The sequence below is a fragment of the Aptenodytes patagonicus genome, chromosome 3 (assembly GCF_965638725.1).
Source record: "Aptenodytes patagonicus chromosome 3, bAptPat1.pri.cur, whole genome shotgun sequence".
Lineage (NCBI taxonomy): Eukaryota > Metazoa > Chordata > Aves > Sphenisciformes > Spheniscidae > Aptenodytes > Aptenodytes patagonicus.
In genome coordinates, this window is record NC_134951.1 from 122,580,189 (window position 1) to 122,597,968 (window position 17,780).

At 42.4% G+C, this 17,780-nt stretch overlaps 1 protein-coding gene across 4 annotated transcripts in view; it reads left to right on the top strand.

Moving 5' to 3' along the window:
• Positions 1–17,780, top strand: part of PLEK (pleckstrin) — a 63,269-nt gene that overhangs the window by 36,056 nt on the left and 9,433 nt on the right. For 2 of the 4 annotated variants that reach the window (XM_076335036.1, XM_076335038.1), the window contains 7 exons: positions 2,765–2,832; positions 2,990–3,113; positions 4,146–4,346; positions 6,888–6,995; positions 7,309–7,477; positions 11,160–11,315; positions 16,627–16,808. In XM_076335036.1, coding sequence (XP_076191151.1) covers positions 7,430–7,477; positions 11,160–11,315; positions 16,627–16,808 — 386 coding nt within the window. In that variant the 5' untranslated portion in view covers positions 2,765–2,832; positions 2,990–3,113; positions 4,146–4,346; positions 6,888–6,995; positions 7,309–7,429. Of the gene's footprint in view, positions 1–276; positions 325–2,764; positions 2,833–2,989; positions 3,114–4,145; positions 4,347–6,887; positions 6,996–7,308; positions 7,478–11,159; positions 11,316–16,626; positions 16,809–17,780 lie in introns of those variants that run through there. The other 2 variants (XM_076335039.1, XM_076335037.1) reach the window with 2 other exon arrangements.

Below are 17,780 nucleotides of genomic sequence, written 5' to 3' on the forward strand. Positions count from 1 at the left end.
AGGTTTTTGTGAGCCACCATGCCTAGACTGAGGGTCAGTTTCTTGCTCCCTGAAGTCAACATCAATATTTGGTTCAGAGTTTCTGTTGGGATTTTTTTAATCACTTTATTGCACTCTTCTTATTTTAATAGAAAAAAATCCCACTGTAATTGCAGTATCAGATCAGAATCTAATTTCTTTAAGTCTAATACTACTCTTTACCTATGGCTGGTACTATTTCTTCAAGGAGAAAGGTCTTTGAAACTGGAAGTTGTACCATAATTCAACACTCTGCAGGTCTCATTCCCATCTGACAGTTAGAGATCGCTTTTAACCCAGGAGCAGGTTTGTGCATCCTTTCCATTCTTTTGCATTTGTTCTTGTTTGCTGTTAAAACTGCAACATTCTTATGGCTAACACAGGACTTGGGCCACAAATACATTTTTTGTTTGATTGGACATTATGCAGAGTTAATGATTTTGTTAGGAGAATTTCACAGCTACATGTTGGGCTGGACCTGACCTTTTCTTTGTTTTTCTAAAGCTGGGATGTAGACATAGTGGTAAAATGTAGTATTGCTAAGCCAAATGGAAGATATAGCATTACCCAGCTGCATTTCTTTGTGCATGCAAGTTAGTTAGTGAATTAATTTTATTGTGAACATTACGCAAAAGAATACATTCTGCTGAAAACTTAACCTCTGCAAAAAAAAACCCCCAACCTAGTGTATTTGCCTTGATTAGGTATCCAGCTAAGAATAGGCTTCATAATATGTCCAGCCAGCCAGGTTTCCACACACAAAAATAAGGGCAGGGCATGATCCCTGCCTCTCAGAACTGTGTATGTGATGAGTTTCGTAACATCGCACCTTCAATAGCAGTCACGGGCAGCAGGGACTCCCCCCTATAGGGAAGTTGTTACACAACGCAGTCATTGCTTCTCCCACTGAACAGTCAAGAGTGAAACAAATGCTATTAAAAAACCCCAACATTTCCCTATGTATGATGAGGTAGCGGCATTATCAACATTAATGTATGAGAAGAATCTTTTGGGCTTGGTGAGTCACCTAAGACTCTTGTATTGTCAGAGGGCACCTAATCAAAGAGTAGTTGCATCTAATCAAGTAGTAAGCTGCAGGAGCAACTCATCCCACAGTGGGGGCCAACATTTGATCACAAATCATACACTGAACTCCATCGATTCGTTGCAAAGATCTTTGCTGACTTTAAAGGTCCTCAAAAGCAGTCCACCAAAAGTTAGGTAAAATGAATCCCTCCAGCCATTGTTGAGGTCTACAATGAATGGTCTTGAAAATAGCTTGGAAGTTATCAGACAATCAAGTGGTATGCACAGGTTTTCAGATGAGGAAGCAGCTACTATATATAGACACGTATCTCATAACAGTATGGCTCCACAAAAGACCACGTGTATTTCTCCCTATCTTCTTTGCTCATTGCAAGAGAATTCTCATTTTTCGCTATATTCTGCTGAAACTGCTGCACTTTGTTGCTTGTTGAAAGTTTTGCTTGCAGCAATTCCCACTTCTGTAAGTTTAAATGTAATTCAGTATGAAATCACAGAGGCCTTACACATGGGGAATCTGATAGTATCACTTAAAGTTGTGTGTGAAGAATAATGGCCATTGCCAGGGACCAGTTTTACTCGTCTTACGGGCCAGACATATCATGTTGTAGTAAATTGTGTGTAGCTGAAGACATTGATTGCAATTAGTTTCCCAAGTACATGAGAGGTCAGATCTATAATGAGTTTTTTTTTCCCTTATTATTTTTGCCTGAATGATGATCTTTCTCTGGACACAGCTCAGGCTGTGACTATTTCAGACCACTATAGCAAAAAGTGGCAAACATGAGGGAGAACTAAAAAAGCATCATATTATGGATTATGTATGCATAGGCTGAGTAACTGTTTTACCATATGAAAGTGAAGTGTGGTGAGAGAGAATGTTTATGAAGAAGGAATTTTAAATGTAGGCATTGCCTTTCTTTTTATCAATCTGATAATTTGCATGCATTAGTACATTTACTTATCTGATCCTACCAGATGCTCTTTATCAGTGTAGATCAAGGGGAGGGGTTGCCTTTGCTAAGTCTTTCAGGGAAGTTAGTTTTGTTGCTGCCCACTTTAATGGCCCTGACCAGCCTCACCTGGGGCCTCCACCCACACCTCTGCCCATTGGCCCTATTTCAGCTCAGCCCTGGGCCTACAATCCCTTCCTGAGTTATGCTTAGGAGTGCTGGTCTCCAGCTCTGCCACAGACATATCCAACTGTGGATGCTGTTGATCTTTACCTGCAGGCTGACTACCTGGCTTGACCTCAGCCCATCCCCATGGAGGTGCCTGATACTGTGGGCTGCCCCCTCACTGAGGGTGGTGGGATGGGCCCTGACTAGAGAAACCCATGCCCTTCCAGTCCCCATGGGGATTTTCTTTGGGTCCCGACCCCCAGGTTGCTGTACGGTTACCTGATATTAATTGCTTGATATTCTGTAGGGAGCAAAATACCTGCAGGAGGAAGGAGGCAGTGTGGTTTTGCCAGGAGCATAGAGCAAATGTGCTGACGTTTACAAGATTCAAAACTAAATAGATCATCATAGACATAGGACAAGGTCCCACTTCTCCTAAGCCACAGCAGTAATTTACTTCCAGGAACAAAGAGATAAATTTGTGTCCATTCCTCCATTCTCTACACCTACATTTGAGGGGTGGGGGTTGGAATCTTTAATGTCTTTGTAAAGTGCAAAACTGCTTTTTTTGTTTTTTTCAGTCCTTCAAATCTACCTTTTGTTCCCCTGCCACCTGAGACTTCCCAGCCTGCTGTCTGGAGTCAGCAAGGTATATTAAGCTAGTTCCCTTCCCTTGGGGCAGGAACATTGCAGCGCTCCCCTGTGCCCCAGCGAACTCCTTAGCGCTTTTGAAGGGAGTGGTGAGCTCCCTCAAGTGAGCTGCAGCGAGCATGCTTAGCTATTCTCATCTCTCTTTTTCTTCCCAGCACTAGGAAAGTCTTCTCACACTGCAGCTTCATCCTCCAAGACCTCTCTCTTGTGCCTAGGCCTTCCCTGCTGCGGCTATATTGCCTGCATGTACCACTGATGGGGAACTACTGTAGGGGAGAGGTGAGTATGTCACAGGTGAGGTTGGATGCATCCAATGAAAAGTCAGAGCTAATATGCAGATAAGCCATGGCCTATGCTTTGTGCTGGTCCAATTTGTCTAGAAAACATCCTGAAGAAATCCATTTGGTCTCTCGACTCCATCCACTCAATATGATCTCTCTATGCATGATAATATGTCAACTACATAAGCTTTTCAGTATTACTGTTTATGCAGGCCTTCCCACTTAGAGTAAATGCACTAATCCTGCTGCATAGCTCCACAATAATTAAGTATATAAAAGGTACCTTGAGGTCAGAACAAGACGGTTCATCTATGACGCAAGCCCACAGGATTTAGATTTCAAGGTGACGTGGACAATACTTGTGATAGCCTTTTCATGCTTGCCCCTCTTTGATTCGTTTCTTAACACAGTGCTAAATTTGGAAAAGTCCCGGGTTTGGGTTTCTTTTCGAGAAGTGGATGCAAAGCCACAATCTCCGATTTGCTAAAAATAGCCATATGTGTGATTCTGTAAGGAGTGAATTGTGCTGAGACTTGCACTTGCCAGCTCTCAGTTTAATACTGTAATTCTTTTGAGACATCTGCCTCTGCGCAGAAGTGAGAAAGGGTTTTACTGAACTATAAGCCGGACTGAGACTTTATCACCTTTGTAAACCACTTGTGTATATTATTTTTCCTGTGTAGACAATTGTTTTGAACATACAGCATTTGATTTGATTTCCCGTGGAAATGCAGCTTGATTTGCTGGAGAGATGCATATTTACAGAGAACTCACGTGCTCTGTTACAGATGGAGTGGGCTTATGGCATTTACAATGCAGCAAACGTTTGAAGAACAGCTATGCAAGGGTTAGTAGAGAGAGCAGTGAAGCTGATGTAACAAGCTGAGAAACTGCCTGTCTTCCTTGCAGCCGACATGTTTATTTGCAAAGATATGGTTCCAATTTTCAGTATAAACGCCCATCAGTCTCTCGGCTAGATCCCTTCCTCGGATAAATGTGGTTGATCACTTTTTTTTTTTAATGCTTGCAGGAGTGGACCCTGAAGTAGCAGAAAAACCCCAGAATTTTCTGAGGAAATACAGCAGCAAGATCTCCCACACAAGAACAGATCACTTGCCAGTAAACTGAGCTAAGATACTCAGCTCTGTTGCAGATTGTGCTGTTGCGAGAAATGTTGCTAATCCAGCATCACGCACCTTTATCTACTTCGGACAGAAATGGGGAGAACAGGGTAAGTTATAGCAGGTTTCCACAATGCAGGTTGCTTTCTCTTTCTGCCAGACAAAGCTCTATCCTCCCCTCTGTGGAGAGCTAGAAGAAATACAGCTTTTCCTCTCTTTTATGCCTGGTGCTGTTCTTTAGGAATGGCTGCACAAAGAAATGCATCAGCAGTCCAGGCTGTCCCTCACACCTGCCATGGCCACTGTATGGTTAAGGATCATTTTGCTTCACATGAATGACTTAGCTGATCAGCACATTTCTGCCTGGGGGAAGATGAAGTGCTGATTCCCCTGTGGTGATGTGTCATAAATGAAACCAAGCTTCTGTGTTAAAAGAAAAGGATTGTTCCAGACAGGTAAGGTAGAAGGGCAAAAGGAATAGCTGAACTTTGAAGATGAAATAGAAACAATATAGAGAAAAGAAGTGTTATAAAAGTAGTTGCTTCCAGCTAATATTGGATGGAGGTAATTTTATGCTTTGACACTGAGTTGCTTAAGTAGCTAATGATAAATTCTGGAGTGATTGGCTTGGTGCCACTGTGACTAGAATTGCATTTCACACCTCCAAGGGCTTTTCATGCAGGTAATGAGAAAATGAGCTTTTGCAAAATTGTGGAGTCAGCATCCTTTTCTGTTCACGTTAAACCACTTTTTAGTATAAGGTCATATAGATGTTCTATTGAAGAGGATCTGTCCCTGGATTTATCGTGTAAGGCCCTGTCATCCTGACTCGGCACAAACATTGAACCAGCAGGAGCAGGTGAGCAGGAAAACCTGTGGAAAGACTGCCTGCAGGGAGGAAAATGCTGGCAGATTCTTTTGTCTTTGTTCCCCATAAGCCCTTCCAGCTGGGGAAGGGGTTTTCTTTTTTCAGGTCTGAGGGGCAGCAAGGTAGAGACAGAAGGAAGAGCTAACTGTGCACCAGTTCTTGCTCTCCAATGCTCGCCCCAGGCTCTGTAGCATTATAGCCTCAAGTCAGCTAATAAAGGGATAGTTTGGCTTCCCGCCATACAGTGAAAGGTATTTAATTTGAGTTGTCATTGTCTATGACCTGTATTTTTGGGTTATCCAATCAGAGCAAAAAAAAAAAAAGTGTACCTTTTTCCAAAGATGGAACCACTGGAATGAAAGGGAAGAGAAGGAAATAATTCACCTTCTTAAAGCAAAAGGAATTTTGCTTTAAGGTCATTATACAGGAGGAGTCTACAAGCTCCTGAGTCCATCAAGCATTATTTTAAGGCTTATGGGAAATGAAGGGAGCCTTCACAGAAATATAACTCAGAAATTCAGTTGGATCCTCTCAACTCTGGAAAGCATCTTCAATTCATTCCAGGCCTTGGGACTGGTAGGCAGATTCTTTACTGTAAACGTGACACAAAGCTTTCTGATCACTTTTTAGTGATGAATTTTAACTTTAGCTTGGTTTTCAAAGAGCATGAAGCTTTTATTAGCTATGTGTGAGTTTCTGTGTCTCTAATAATTTTATAATCTGTTGACTGATGTCAAGTACACTTGACAGAGAACTGGAAAGCATATATTGAATCTTTGATTTGCAAACTGCCTAATGGATGATTGGCTTTGTCAGCAACTAGGGCCTTCAATAGCAATCAGATCCTCACAATAGCATGATTTATGTGAGCAAAGGAACAATGTACTGAGACTCTGTGGGTTCTAGAAACGAAATCCAAACAACCTAAAAATACATAAAAGTATCACAAAAAGGTATGCTTTGGGCAGAACATGCTGCAAAGTGTATAGCCTGAGATTGCTGGTACAGACAGGTGCTCTGCCTGAAGATGAGACTGGAAGGGTCGTTTAAGCAGAGCTAGTTGAGAAAGGTCTGGAAAGGAAAATCTCAATTCAGACAGTGAGGAGAAACATTCAGTAGCTGGAATAGTGAAGCACTAATACAGAAAATGAAGGAAGGAGTTGGAGTCTCATCTGTGGGAGAACCACTAAATAGGCATCAGGGAGGAATGGCTAGAGAAGGTCTCTGAGGGCTCTTCTAACGTTCTGAGCCTCTATCACAGACATTGTCAGACTTGTGTATACTTCTGAGTAAAGGCTGAGACAGTCAAATAGAGAGCAGGAATTTCTGTCTGCGGAAAAAGTCCCTGTTTGGGGATCTTTACAAGTGGCGGAGGTGACAGGTGGAGTAACCCTGGGCTCAACCCTTATCTGAATGGGCTCAGCTGTAAAAGTGATTTGGAGTCTTGTGCAAGGGAGAATACTTTGCTCTTGGCAATGCAGCAGCCTCCTTATTGCCTCCCATATACCACCACCCTTCCTTCTGTATGGGGAAGAGGGATTGTGACTCTGGTATATATCAACTTGTGGAAAATTATGAGTTTGCCTTATCTTTTACCAAATATAGCCAAATGAGCTCTGCAGCAAGTAAAAGATGCTCGTAGAAGGTGACATTCTGCAGTGCTTTATGTAATGCACTGGTCTAATCCGTTTATGCCTATTTGACAGCTAACCTCTTTGGGAGGCCTCAGCATCAAACTCCAAAACCTGATCAAATCTGATAAACGAATTTCTTGTATCAGCAGAGGGCGCATCATCATTAACCAAGCGAGGGCCCTCCAGCTCGCTGCCAGACCCCACGTGCTCACCCACTGGGAGTCAGACTTCGAAGACGTGATGAAGTGACAGAACCGGTGAGTTGGAAACCTGTCTCTGAGATCCTTTTGGCATGTGCTGCCAAGCAGCAACACAGTACGCCACCATGTTTGTCATTTTGGTAGAGTTTATGTATTTGCAGAGTGGGCCTGATTTCTTGGGATTGGGCACTAAAATGCTTATTTAATTTCCCAGGACTTTGTCATCAAGGCTGGCCGTATTTGATACAGTTGAGTGTTTTGTCAGGCTGTTGCCTTTTCTGTCAGAGGCAAACTATAAATACACACGTGCTTCTGCGTTTCCCTATCTCTCACTCTGTAAGAGGAAATGGGCTTGTTTTCATGTGATTAGCAGGCAGAGGAACTTGTGAAAGTGACACAGCTGTACTGTAAAAACGCTAGCCCACAGACTTTGCTGCCAGAGGAACTTAACTGCCAGCGCTGATAGACCTGAGAAGAGGATTGCCTGAGACATGGAGCGAGAACCGATGCGCATAAGGGAGGGCTACTTGGTTAAGAAGGTAAGTGGGCAGTTTTGGACTGAGTGGAGGAGGAAGATAACTCTGAACAGGTTGAGGAGGTGTAGGGAAACATACTTTGGTTTCAGTTATTAAAAAAGGGATCATTTTTTCCAAAAAGAAAAGGCAAATGAACAGAATTCCTTGAGCAGTAGAACAATGTGGTGTTAGTGATTATAGAGGTACTTGCTAGCAGTTATATCTTGTCAGAATACTACATAAGGCATTTTGCATATATGTCAGATGTACCTTTGGATCAAAAGATTTGTATTTTTTTTAAGTAACCTAATGCCTTTAGTGGAGGTTTGGCAAAACAGGTTACAGCTTGAAATGGCCACAGCCTATTTGATTGCACTTAATCGATGAATTAAACATCAAGGAAGCATAATGAGGTTAAAGAGGTCAGATGTCCTTGGCCAAGAGACAGTGTGTGGGGCCACGGGCACTTCCTTTCTTTGGGAAGGCAGTCGCTGCCCCACAGCAACCTCTGCTCTGGAGTCTTTTGTGGTAGAGCCAATAGGATAAGGCCTTGACTGTCATTTAAATCCTTAGTGAGATCAGTCTGGCTTAAAGCAGCCTAACTAAACAGTGTCAGTCCTGGAGCAAGAGAGGAGCTCTCTCCTGTGGTGTCTCTGCTCATCAAAATGAGAATTTCACTCATTAGAACAGCTGGCTGGAGGGATCTCTAATCTGGGATCAGTGCTGTGAAGAGGCCGCTCCTCAGTCTTATTTCCACTGACACTGAAAGGAAGTTCATAAAGTAGTCACAAAGCTGCAGTGATGCTGTCATGAGGAAGGAGAGAGCCAAATTTGTGCTGTGCAGATTGCAGATCTCTAGTTCCAATGGCCTGATATATAGAGCAAGCGGCTCATGATCTATATTCCTCCATGACAGGGGAATGGCTGAAAACTTAGACACTGGGACAATCCCAAACTGTGTGCCTGGCTGGGTACGCCAGGGAAAAGATGCATATGGATGTGCTAGTGTCAGTCCCTCACATTCCTGTGGGTTCTGGGTCCCCAAAAAGTCTCTCTGTGCAGGTACTACTGAAATTGCTGCTGGGTGCTGTTGCAATGGCAACAGGGAAGTGGAAATTGTGCCCATTTCCTAGAAGAGCCTCGTAGGTGGCTCTGTCCTTACAGAAGTGAGCTTATGCTGGTGGTGGGGAGCAGCAGTGTGCTAGAGTAAGGGCTGGAGGGCAAAAGGAGCAGAAGATACAGATCAGACAGGTACAAGCTGGTTGATACATCAGTGAGGCTGTGAATTCCACAACTAGAGCTTCCAGCAAGGACGAGCATACTCCTGATTAACTTTACTTGCTAATTATGTACTCTCCTCCTCTCGTTTATACCTGTAAAGTGAAACCAAGCATTTGACCTCCCAAAGGAGTCATCCATGCAGCCACAGCTCTCTTTGCAGAGAGTGAAAGCCATTTGTCACTGACTTTCTCCTCTTGATATTTACATTAGGCTGGGGAACGGTGCTGTGCTTGGGGGTCAGTGCTTTAGCTGGGACAATGTGATCTCCAGTAAATGTGGGTTCAGACTTGTGTTGATTTAGGACAGCTTAAACCTCTGTTTGTATATTTTGGGGACCTTGTGTCATCTGAGCATAAGAAACAGCTCATTTTCTAATCTTGTAGTGCTGCAGATGTTATAACAAGAAGTTGTTCTACCAAAGGGAAGTTGCATGTGTTTTTAAAGTGGCTAATGATTTCAGAGAGCAATTCAAGGAACACCCGTCTGTATCTGCAGTCTTTGGAGTAGGTGTGACAATTTGATTTTTAGTCCAGGGAAATCAAATCCAGCATCCTGCTTGCTTGTCTTTCATGAGATGTTTTAGATGAGAACAATGTGACCATGTTTGGGTTTGCTGATGGTATGGATCCGAGACTGCCAGTCTAACACTGTTCCACGGTGGCTTCCATTGGCAGAGCATGTCAGAGTCTGGTCTTCAAGCACTGGACTTGTCTGTTTATGAGCAGAAGTATTGTAACCTGTGGTAAACCCACAAACAAAAGGAAATTGCAACAGTTCTTGTCTTGGCTCATCATCTTAATTGATTTCTTAGCAGAAAATCAACCAGTGGGTCAATTTGGGCTCTCAAAAAATGGTAAATTCTTATGGCTTTAAGAAAAAAAAAGAATCAAAAGAAAACAGCAGTCAACCCATATGTGGTACCCAGATGAGACTCTTTTTTGTAGTTCCCTGTTTAGCTGGGTTTCCAGAGAACCCCCAGGGCAGTGACTTTCCTTTGGAAGGTAGCATTTATTTGTGGGGCACCTCCTGCTTCCAGTGAGGGCTGCAGCAGCTTCTTAATAAGAGGATCTTAGTAAGATCTCGGCTGACAGTTTTCCCTCCCCACCCTGTAATTGAACCTAAGGTCTGATTCAGAGTGCAAAAGGCCTTTCTTGGGAGGTAGGGCAGCAAAAAAGGATGTGACACACAAAGTGTTCATTTGGAGAATAAAAAAAGAAAAAGACTGCATGTTTCTGTCCCGTTCACTTCTGCAGAAATACAAAATGAAACTAACTCTGTCCACCTCTCAGGTTTAACAAATCAAAACAAGCCATTTGCACAGCACAACGGTGGCTGCCTTGCTTCTGTCTGCAGCTTTAGCACTGCTCAGGCACCATGGTCTGAAGAGGACAGGGATGCTGTGGGTGGAGTTGTAGGAGGGGGAAAATAAATTTAGGTCTCTCTTTGTAACAGAAAGAGCAAGGGAAACTAATATTTTTGAAGGATGGCCTCTGATTTGGGGCCCACAAATATTGGTTGTGCTTTGGTAATTCTTCAGAGGAACTGTTGGTATTCAGCATATCTAAATGTTCATTTGGCTGAGCAGTGAGTCACTTGGGTATCTGGGATTGTGACCACTTTTGAAGCTGGTTGCAGGCAGGACCAGAGAGGTCATCTAGCTAGAGTGCAACAGTCTTAATTCTAGCGGTTAATCATACTCAATACAGAGAAACAAGTCATTCCTCTCTGAGTCCCTGAGAGTTTTGCTGTGTGTTTCACTATATGTAGGATCTGGCCCTGTCTTTAGCTCTGTATTTCTTGCATCTAACAGCTGTGTTTCAGGAATAGGAAGTAAAAGCTTTAAAAGATGAAATGAAGCACTTCAATTCCTCACCACAGCAGTTGGAGATCTGCAGCCTCAGGCCCTTAAACTATTCATTACTCTCACAGTTTGTTCTTATATGTCTAGAAATCCTCTGAGATGTGTGCTTTCTTATCAGACAGTTAAGCTTCAATGACTGACTGTATTGTAGCATCAAGTCCTAAATATAGCACAAGATGCCCAAGTTAATAAGACAGTCCTAATGTGCCAGTTCACATCCAGAAATTTTGAGGATTATTTATAATACTGCCACTATGTCATCTTGAAGACAGTGGTTGACACTAACTGATACTGAAAAGAAACACCTGCTGGGGCAGGCAATGTAATTTTGGAAAAACTCATGGCTGGGGTGACTACCAGGGGAAATTAATTGTGGTCAGAAGAATAACAACAATGTTTTTTAACTGCATAGTAAGATGGGTGCGGTTGTGGTATGTTCCCCTTGAGACACTAACTAATTATTTTAGTGTCAGTCAGACACTCCCTGGAAGGTCATATCTTCAGTGGATGCCATGTGAAGAGTGATTTATTGAACATAACATACATAGTGATTTATTGATGCAGGGCAGCATGTTTAATACCTGGAAGCCAATGTGGGTCGTGCTCTTAGAAGATGGAATTGAATTTTACAAGCGGAAGGCTGACAACAGCCCCAAAGGGATGGTCCCACTAAAAGGAAGCTCTATTAACAGCCCATGCCAAGATTTTGGCAAAAGAATGGTAAGTACTTTTTTTTATAACAATGATTGACAGCATACTTATACTCCTGGCAGCACCGAAGGGGCAAAAGGCTGGTGATTACAAATTCCTTACGCTCATCCTAGTGGCAACTCTCACTTGTCTTAGAAGGTCACAAGCAGGCTTGGACTTGTGTGGTATTTGAAAGGTGTGACTGCTTAGGAAAAATTCAGGATACTTTAAGAGGAGCAACTCGGAAAGTGATTTTTTTTTTTTTTAAATCTCTGAGTCTGTCAGAGAGCAAAGCTAAATTATATTGTTGTGAGGACACTTAGCAGCTGAATGGCGCAACTCCTGTATTAAATATAAATCTAGCTGCCACAGAATAAAGGTGTGGGAATCTATTTTATGAGCAGTGGAAGCATTTCTTTATTGTCAAAGAGCAACAACTGGCTTGCTCAGACAGGAAGGAGATAAATGCTGTGACACAAATGCCCAAGTAAAGCTGTAACTCCAAACCTTTTTATTAACATTTGGTAACTACCCCACCCCACACACTTCACATTCATGCAATCTGTGTTAATTGCACACTGCATTGTTACTTGTAGGGCTTTGGCAAGTGACTAAGAGTCACATCTACACTCAGAGAGAGAGCAAAAACCAAAACTGATTTAGAGAAAGTAGTTCAAATGTTGCCTATACATTTGGGATCCCTAAGGTCAAGGGTAGCAAGTGCACAGACTGAGGTCCCAATTCCCAGTGAAACACACAGATCACCCTGTGTTTCAATATTCACAAATTCAGAGTCTTATTTGACAGAAAATAGATACAGGAAGATAAATGTACAAGCATACATATTTTGTTATAGAGTTCCTGAAAAATAGTTGTTGGTAAAACAGGATTTCTAGTATGAGCACAGAATCATATCTTTAGTCAGTCATTTGTTATTTCAGCAACTCAGTTTCATCAAATAGGCATTATACCCCCAGGAATCCCTCTGACAGAGTGGTCCCCCAGAATCTGGAAGATTATCCAATTACAGTTTAAAGGAATTTACTGCAAGGATGCCTGACTAAAGATACAAGTCTCTGAGAGCATTAGAAAAATAGAAAAAGTGTAAGAGAGTGCATGAGAGAGCAAGCTTCGCTTTGTCATATGAGTAAAGTGAGGAGAATTATACCTGTCCTTAGGTTTTGTGGTAAGTGGAGTCTGGGTCCCTGGTGTCAGGTTTGGACCTGCTGGCTTTCCTTTTTCCTTCCTTTCTTCTTTTCTTTCTTCTACTTCTTTCTTTCTTTTATTTTTTCTTTTTTTTTCTTCTTTGTGCAGACCCCTTATTTATATGAAAAAAAAGTTGATTCTTATGGAGTCTTTTTAGACTTACTTCTGTTAAGAAAAAGGGGCTCTTAACATAAAAGCTCTCTTTGAGGCAGCACAATAAAAGGATGGGGCAGAGAATAAAGATTGCTGTTAATCCTGTGCTGCTTCTCCTGGGAACAAAAGGTTTTAGAGGGCCATTACCTTGGAAATCCCACCCAGAGCAGGATCATCAAGAGCTACCTGCTCTTCCTAGCTCTCTCTAGGTACTGGGAGTTGTCCACAGAAGGAGACTGTTTTATCATGCCTGGGAGGAGAATTGCATGATCATGCATTCCCACCCCATGCCGGTCATAGTTTTTTTTGATCCCTGAGCTGGCGAGGGCGATTGTCCAACTGATTCAGAAGGGTTTGAGACTGACTGCTGGTCAAGCCCATTTACTCTTCCTTTTTGCTAACAGCCCCTGCCTGCGCCACCCTTGGGCATGGCTAAGCAAACCGTACTGTTTAACCCCTGCAGCTTCGGATCTGACCTTCTGCTTCAGCCAGCATGGCTGTGTGTCAGTGCATTGCCTGGGCGCCGGCTGGGAGCTCTTTGTTACAGCACTTGGCTTTACATCTTTTGCAAACCATGAATAATAAAGGTGAAGCATAATTACATCTAGCGACTAGAGCACGGGGCAGGAACATTAAATAACCAAATAAAGGAACAGAAATTAAGTATATCTGCACACATTTAGTTCTAATTGTGCTGATTTGAAACCATGTTCCTACATTATCTAATTAACAAGCCTCAGCACAGCACTCCTTACCCTATACATGAGGTATAATGCATGGGGAGAAAGGTACTATGTTCAAGAGTATCATAGATCCTACATTATAATGGCAGAAATTAAGTTTTTCTCACAAAGCATTCCTTTCCAAACAGTTCTGGTTTGGTTTTTTTTGGTTTGGTTTTTTTAACTCCCACAGAGGCACTGACATCAGTATTGGTCTGTAGTAGTTGCTTGGAAATGTCAGTAACAGTAACACATTTAACAATAATGAAAAGGTAATTCACCAGCGTATGTGCATTCTACAAAATAGGCAGAGAGGTCTGAAGTACCCGATGTCTGCTGAAGGCAGAGTGAGAGAGATCCTCACCTGCCCAAAGGATTGCTTGAGGATGTACCAGTTTGCAGAAGATGCGTTGCGTCTGTAGTGAAGGCTGATGAAGTCTTTGAGGATCGTTCCTTTGACTGCAATGAGTTTTACATTATGCTTCATTTTACATTATGAGTTTTACACTATGTTTCATTTTAGTTGCTGGGGCCTTTTCTGAGGGAGAATAGAGAAAAAAGGAAGGATCTCAGACCTGGGGGTTGAGGCACCCAAAACACTTTTTCTTAAGTAAGGTCTAATGCAGAGTTTGCTGAAGTCAGTGGAAGCGATCCAGATGACTTCAGCAGGTGTTGGAGCAGATCCTCCTGTTGGCGAGATCCTTCTGCAAGTCCATAGATCAATAGCCCTGGATACATATTTTCTCTTAAAATTTGCACTGTTCAAACAGTCAAAACTGCAACACGCTCATTCATATGAGCAACCCTGTCACTGGGATTGTTCTTACAAGTAGTTACTGCCCAATATGATTAAACCTAAATTTCTACATGTATTCCTTGAAAATGTAATATCTTGATTTTTGTATTTTACATTCTACAGCTTTACTATACTGCTGAATCCAATGCCTCTGCATTCCATCCCGCCTTCTCTTTGGTTATGTGCCAAAACATACAGTTCTTCCTCTTATGGGAATTATTTTGGTTCTTAGTGGTTTGCATACATTTACTTCATATGGCTAGAAATGAAAGTATATTTTTAGGACAGGAGTTCTGTAGGGTGAAAAGTGGGATAATTGTCATTAGGTCAGTTTTAAGTCCGGTCTCACTCACTTGGGCCCAGTTTGGAGCAGGGACTATCGAGCCATGAGCAGACTTTTATATTCATCTGGTTAGATTTCAGCTTTTTGAATTGGCTTGTGTATCTGCATCAGGGCCAGGCTTGAAACCTCAGGGCACATCACCAACACACTAATTACTAATTTACTAAATCAGTTGCAAAAAGCAGGTGCTGAGGGGAAAGGAAGCAATCTTGGATTTTTTAAACGGAGATATAGCCTCTTCAGAAGAGGCTGCAACTGCATATTTTGAGTTTTTATTTCAAAATGCATTCACCACTGTTCGCTGTTCTTGATCTGAAGCTTGACCATTGCCTAATGGGATGTTGATTCTGCTATACTTGTGCTTTCTCTATTTTCCCCATGGCTTTCCTGTGGATAGCATTATCATGGTTGCTTAACAACCATGCTTAAACTATGAGGTTGCTCATAGTTTAAGTTAGGAGAAATGAATCTGACTGTCTAAAATGTTGGTGCTTAGTTCAGTCTAACGGTCTAATTTTCTCAAAAGCACAAACAGATCCGCATCATCAGAGGGAGACTTGGTCACTTCTAGGACTGGAGACTCAACCTCTTCACCAATTTGAGAGGAAGCCTGGATGTCTAGCTTAGTGGCCTAGCTTTCTAAAACCTAAAGTTAAGAGAAAGAGCTTTCCCAGTCTCCTCTGTGTACTGATAATGAAAACTCTTCTTTAGCATTTCACTGTACATTGCTTCTCAGCTCTTTGGCTTCAAGAATGCTGATTTTTCCTTTGGCAAAAGCTTGCTTTAATGCTTTGATATTTCATTCTGTTAATCTGGTGTATTAGCATGACTCTTGGCAGACAGAGATCTGTCTGTTTGCTTTTCACATGTGCTGTACATTGATTTTCAGGATGTAGCTCTTTCCTGCATAATAGAAAAGGTGGGTGTTGCTGGAAATATGAACAGTGTCAGATAAGTAGTTACTTTTCTGTTTGAAATGGATTTTTGAGGACCCACTGCTTTGTAAATTTGAAATCTGTCTTCCATGAAAGTCAGTGGGACTTCTGTGCAATTTCAGGGTGTCAGAATTTTTCCCATTGGCAACAGTCTGGAAGATGCATATTAGGGATGTGCAGAAATGTGCCGTTTACAAACGCGGGCTTCAGTAGATTCATTCAGTGTTGTGATTTCATTGCTGTAGATTCACTGCACTCTGCTCTTTGACGATAGTCTCTGCTTTACTTGCCCTCATAAAGCCATGCTGTTTGCTTGCTGATTAGCCTGTCATTTTTAGATGCCTGCTGAGTCAGAACCTGTTGTATTTATTCTAATACAACTACAGAACAAATTACAGTTCCACTTATGGGGAACTATATTTTAGAGGAAGTGGAAACCCTCTTGCGTGAGTAATTAGATGCAGATTTTCCATCCAAAAGATCACTGGATGAAACAGAGATCAAACTGTGAACATTGTGGGTTTTTTTTTCAGGTTGGTGTTGTTTTTTTCTGCTTAGAACTACCTTTAAAGGATCTTTTCTCATTTTTGGGAAATACAGTCTTTCCATTGTTGCTAGTGTGTTTAGATAGGTAGTGATCATAAGGTGTAGCCAAGGGTTGGATGTCTAATGGTAGGGAGATGATCCCTACCAAGCCCTTAAAGGTTTGCTAGGCTGCACGTGTGTTCAGCTACTCTCCAATGTGGCTGCGACCTTTTCTCCCCTTGTGAATCAGTAGCTGAGCAACATGATGTGGGTTTTTTTTCCTCCTTCAGACTGACCACATCTCTCTAAACATTAAGACAAATTCACACCCACTGTAAGCCTGCAGGAGCTGGGCACTTCAGCCTTTCAGCTGTGTTGAACTTCCCAGCAAAAAAAATCAATGGCTATATCAGTGCCACTCACCTTGGCTGTACTGACAACATCAGGATCACTCCTGGGGAAATAACAAAAGGACTCAGTTACTTGCACTGCCAGTTCATGTTTTTCTTCAAAGTTTTTTTTTTAATTTGACTGTGGCTCAAAGGCACTTTCCATAGTCCCTTAGGCACAGATAGGCTGTATGTTGTGGTGGTGCTAGGTTAATTGTGCCCAACTGGCTACACCAAAGTAACTTTTAAAAAAACATCATTTGTCATTCCAGTTTGTCTTCAAGCTCACTGCGGCCAAGCAGCAGGACCACTTTTTTCAAGCTGCCTATCTGGAGGAGAGAGATGCCTGGGTACGGGATATCAAGAAAGCAATTCATTGCATAGATGGAGGCCAAAGGTTTGCCAGAAAATCCACAAGGAAGTCTATCAGACTGCCTGAAACAATCAACCTGAGGTTTGTTCCCCATTTACTTCTATCCGCAGTGTGCCAGATATGTAACCTCAGTCTGGAAGAGCTATGAGCATGTCTGTCCATGCTACCTCTCTGGTTTCACTCAGAGTCCGTTCTGCATGACTAACAGTTTCAGAGCGTACAATGTGGCAGAAATGAGCTAGCGATCAGAACTGGGAAGATCATTTTTAATACATCATCTTTTACCAAAATGTACTTATTTATCAAAGGATTTTGCTGATAAGGAGCACACTGCAGTACAAAAGGAGACCCCAGCCAAAGTGTGATTCTTCCAGGAGAGGCGTTTTTATACAATATATAATTTATTGCAAAAATATTTTAAACCTTTTGTTTGCTTTCCGGAGAAACGCTGATGTTAGCGTAATTTTTGGATGGTGAGGGGAGAGTGGTGTGCCTGCCAGAGAACTTGGAACTGGCAAAGGGAGAAGAGAGAAAGGGCACACATACAGGAAGCCATCTGTTTGTCAGTACTTTAAAAAATTAAGGACAACTTATTTTTTGCCTCTGAGAATTAAATACCAAGATACAAATGAGCCTGCAGTGCTCCTTACAAGACAGTAAAACCGCACAGAGCCAAGATCCACCTAAATCTGACTTCACAGGCTCCAGCAGAGGATCACCCTGACTAACAGGCCAAAGGACTTAGCTTGTGACATTTAATATTCATCCTTCTTGTCATTCCAGAGCTCCAAGGGATGAGAGTTCTGAGCAAGTGAAAAGCGTGTGGGAGGAAGGAAGTCACACTAGGGTTCACTGAGGTTACTTAGGTCCTCTGAGAGCATGCAGGACTTGGAGGTGTCACAGTGACAGGTTTTCCGCTCAGCCAAGGACCTTTGGGGGAACATAGTGCAAAGCAGTGAGCTCCCCTATTGGCGCCAAGGCTGTGGGGCCCTGTGAAGGTGTCTCAGCAGTGGGTGTTCCTCTGTTCACACTACAGTCACCACAAGTTGTTCC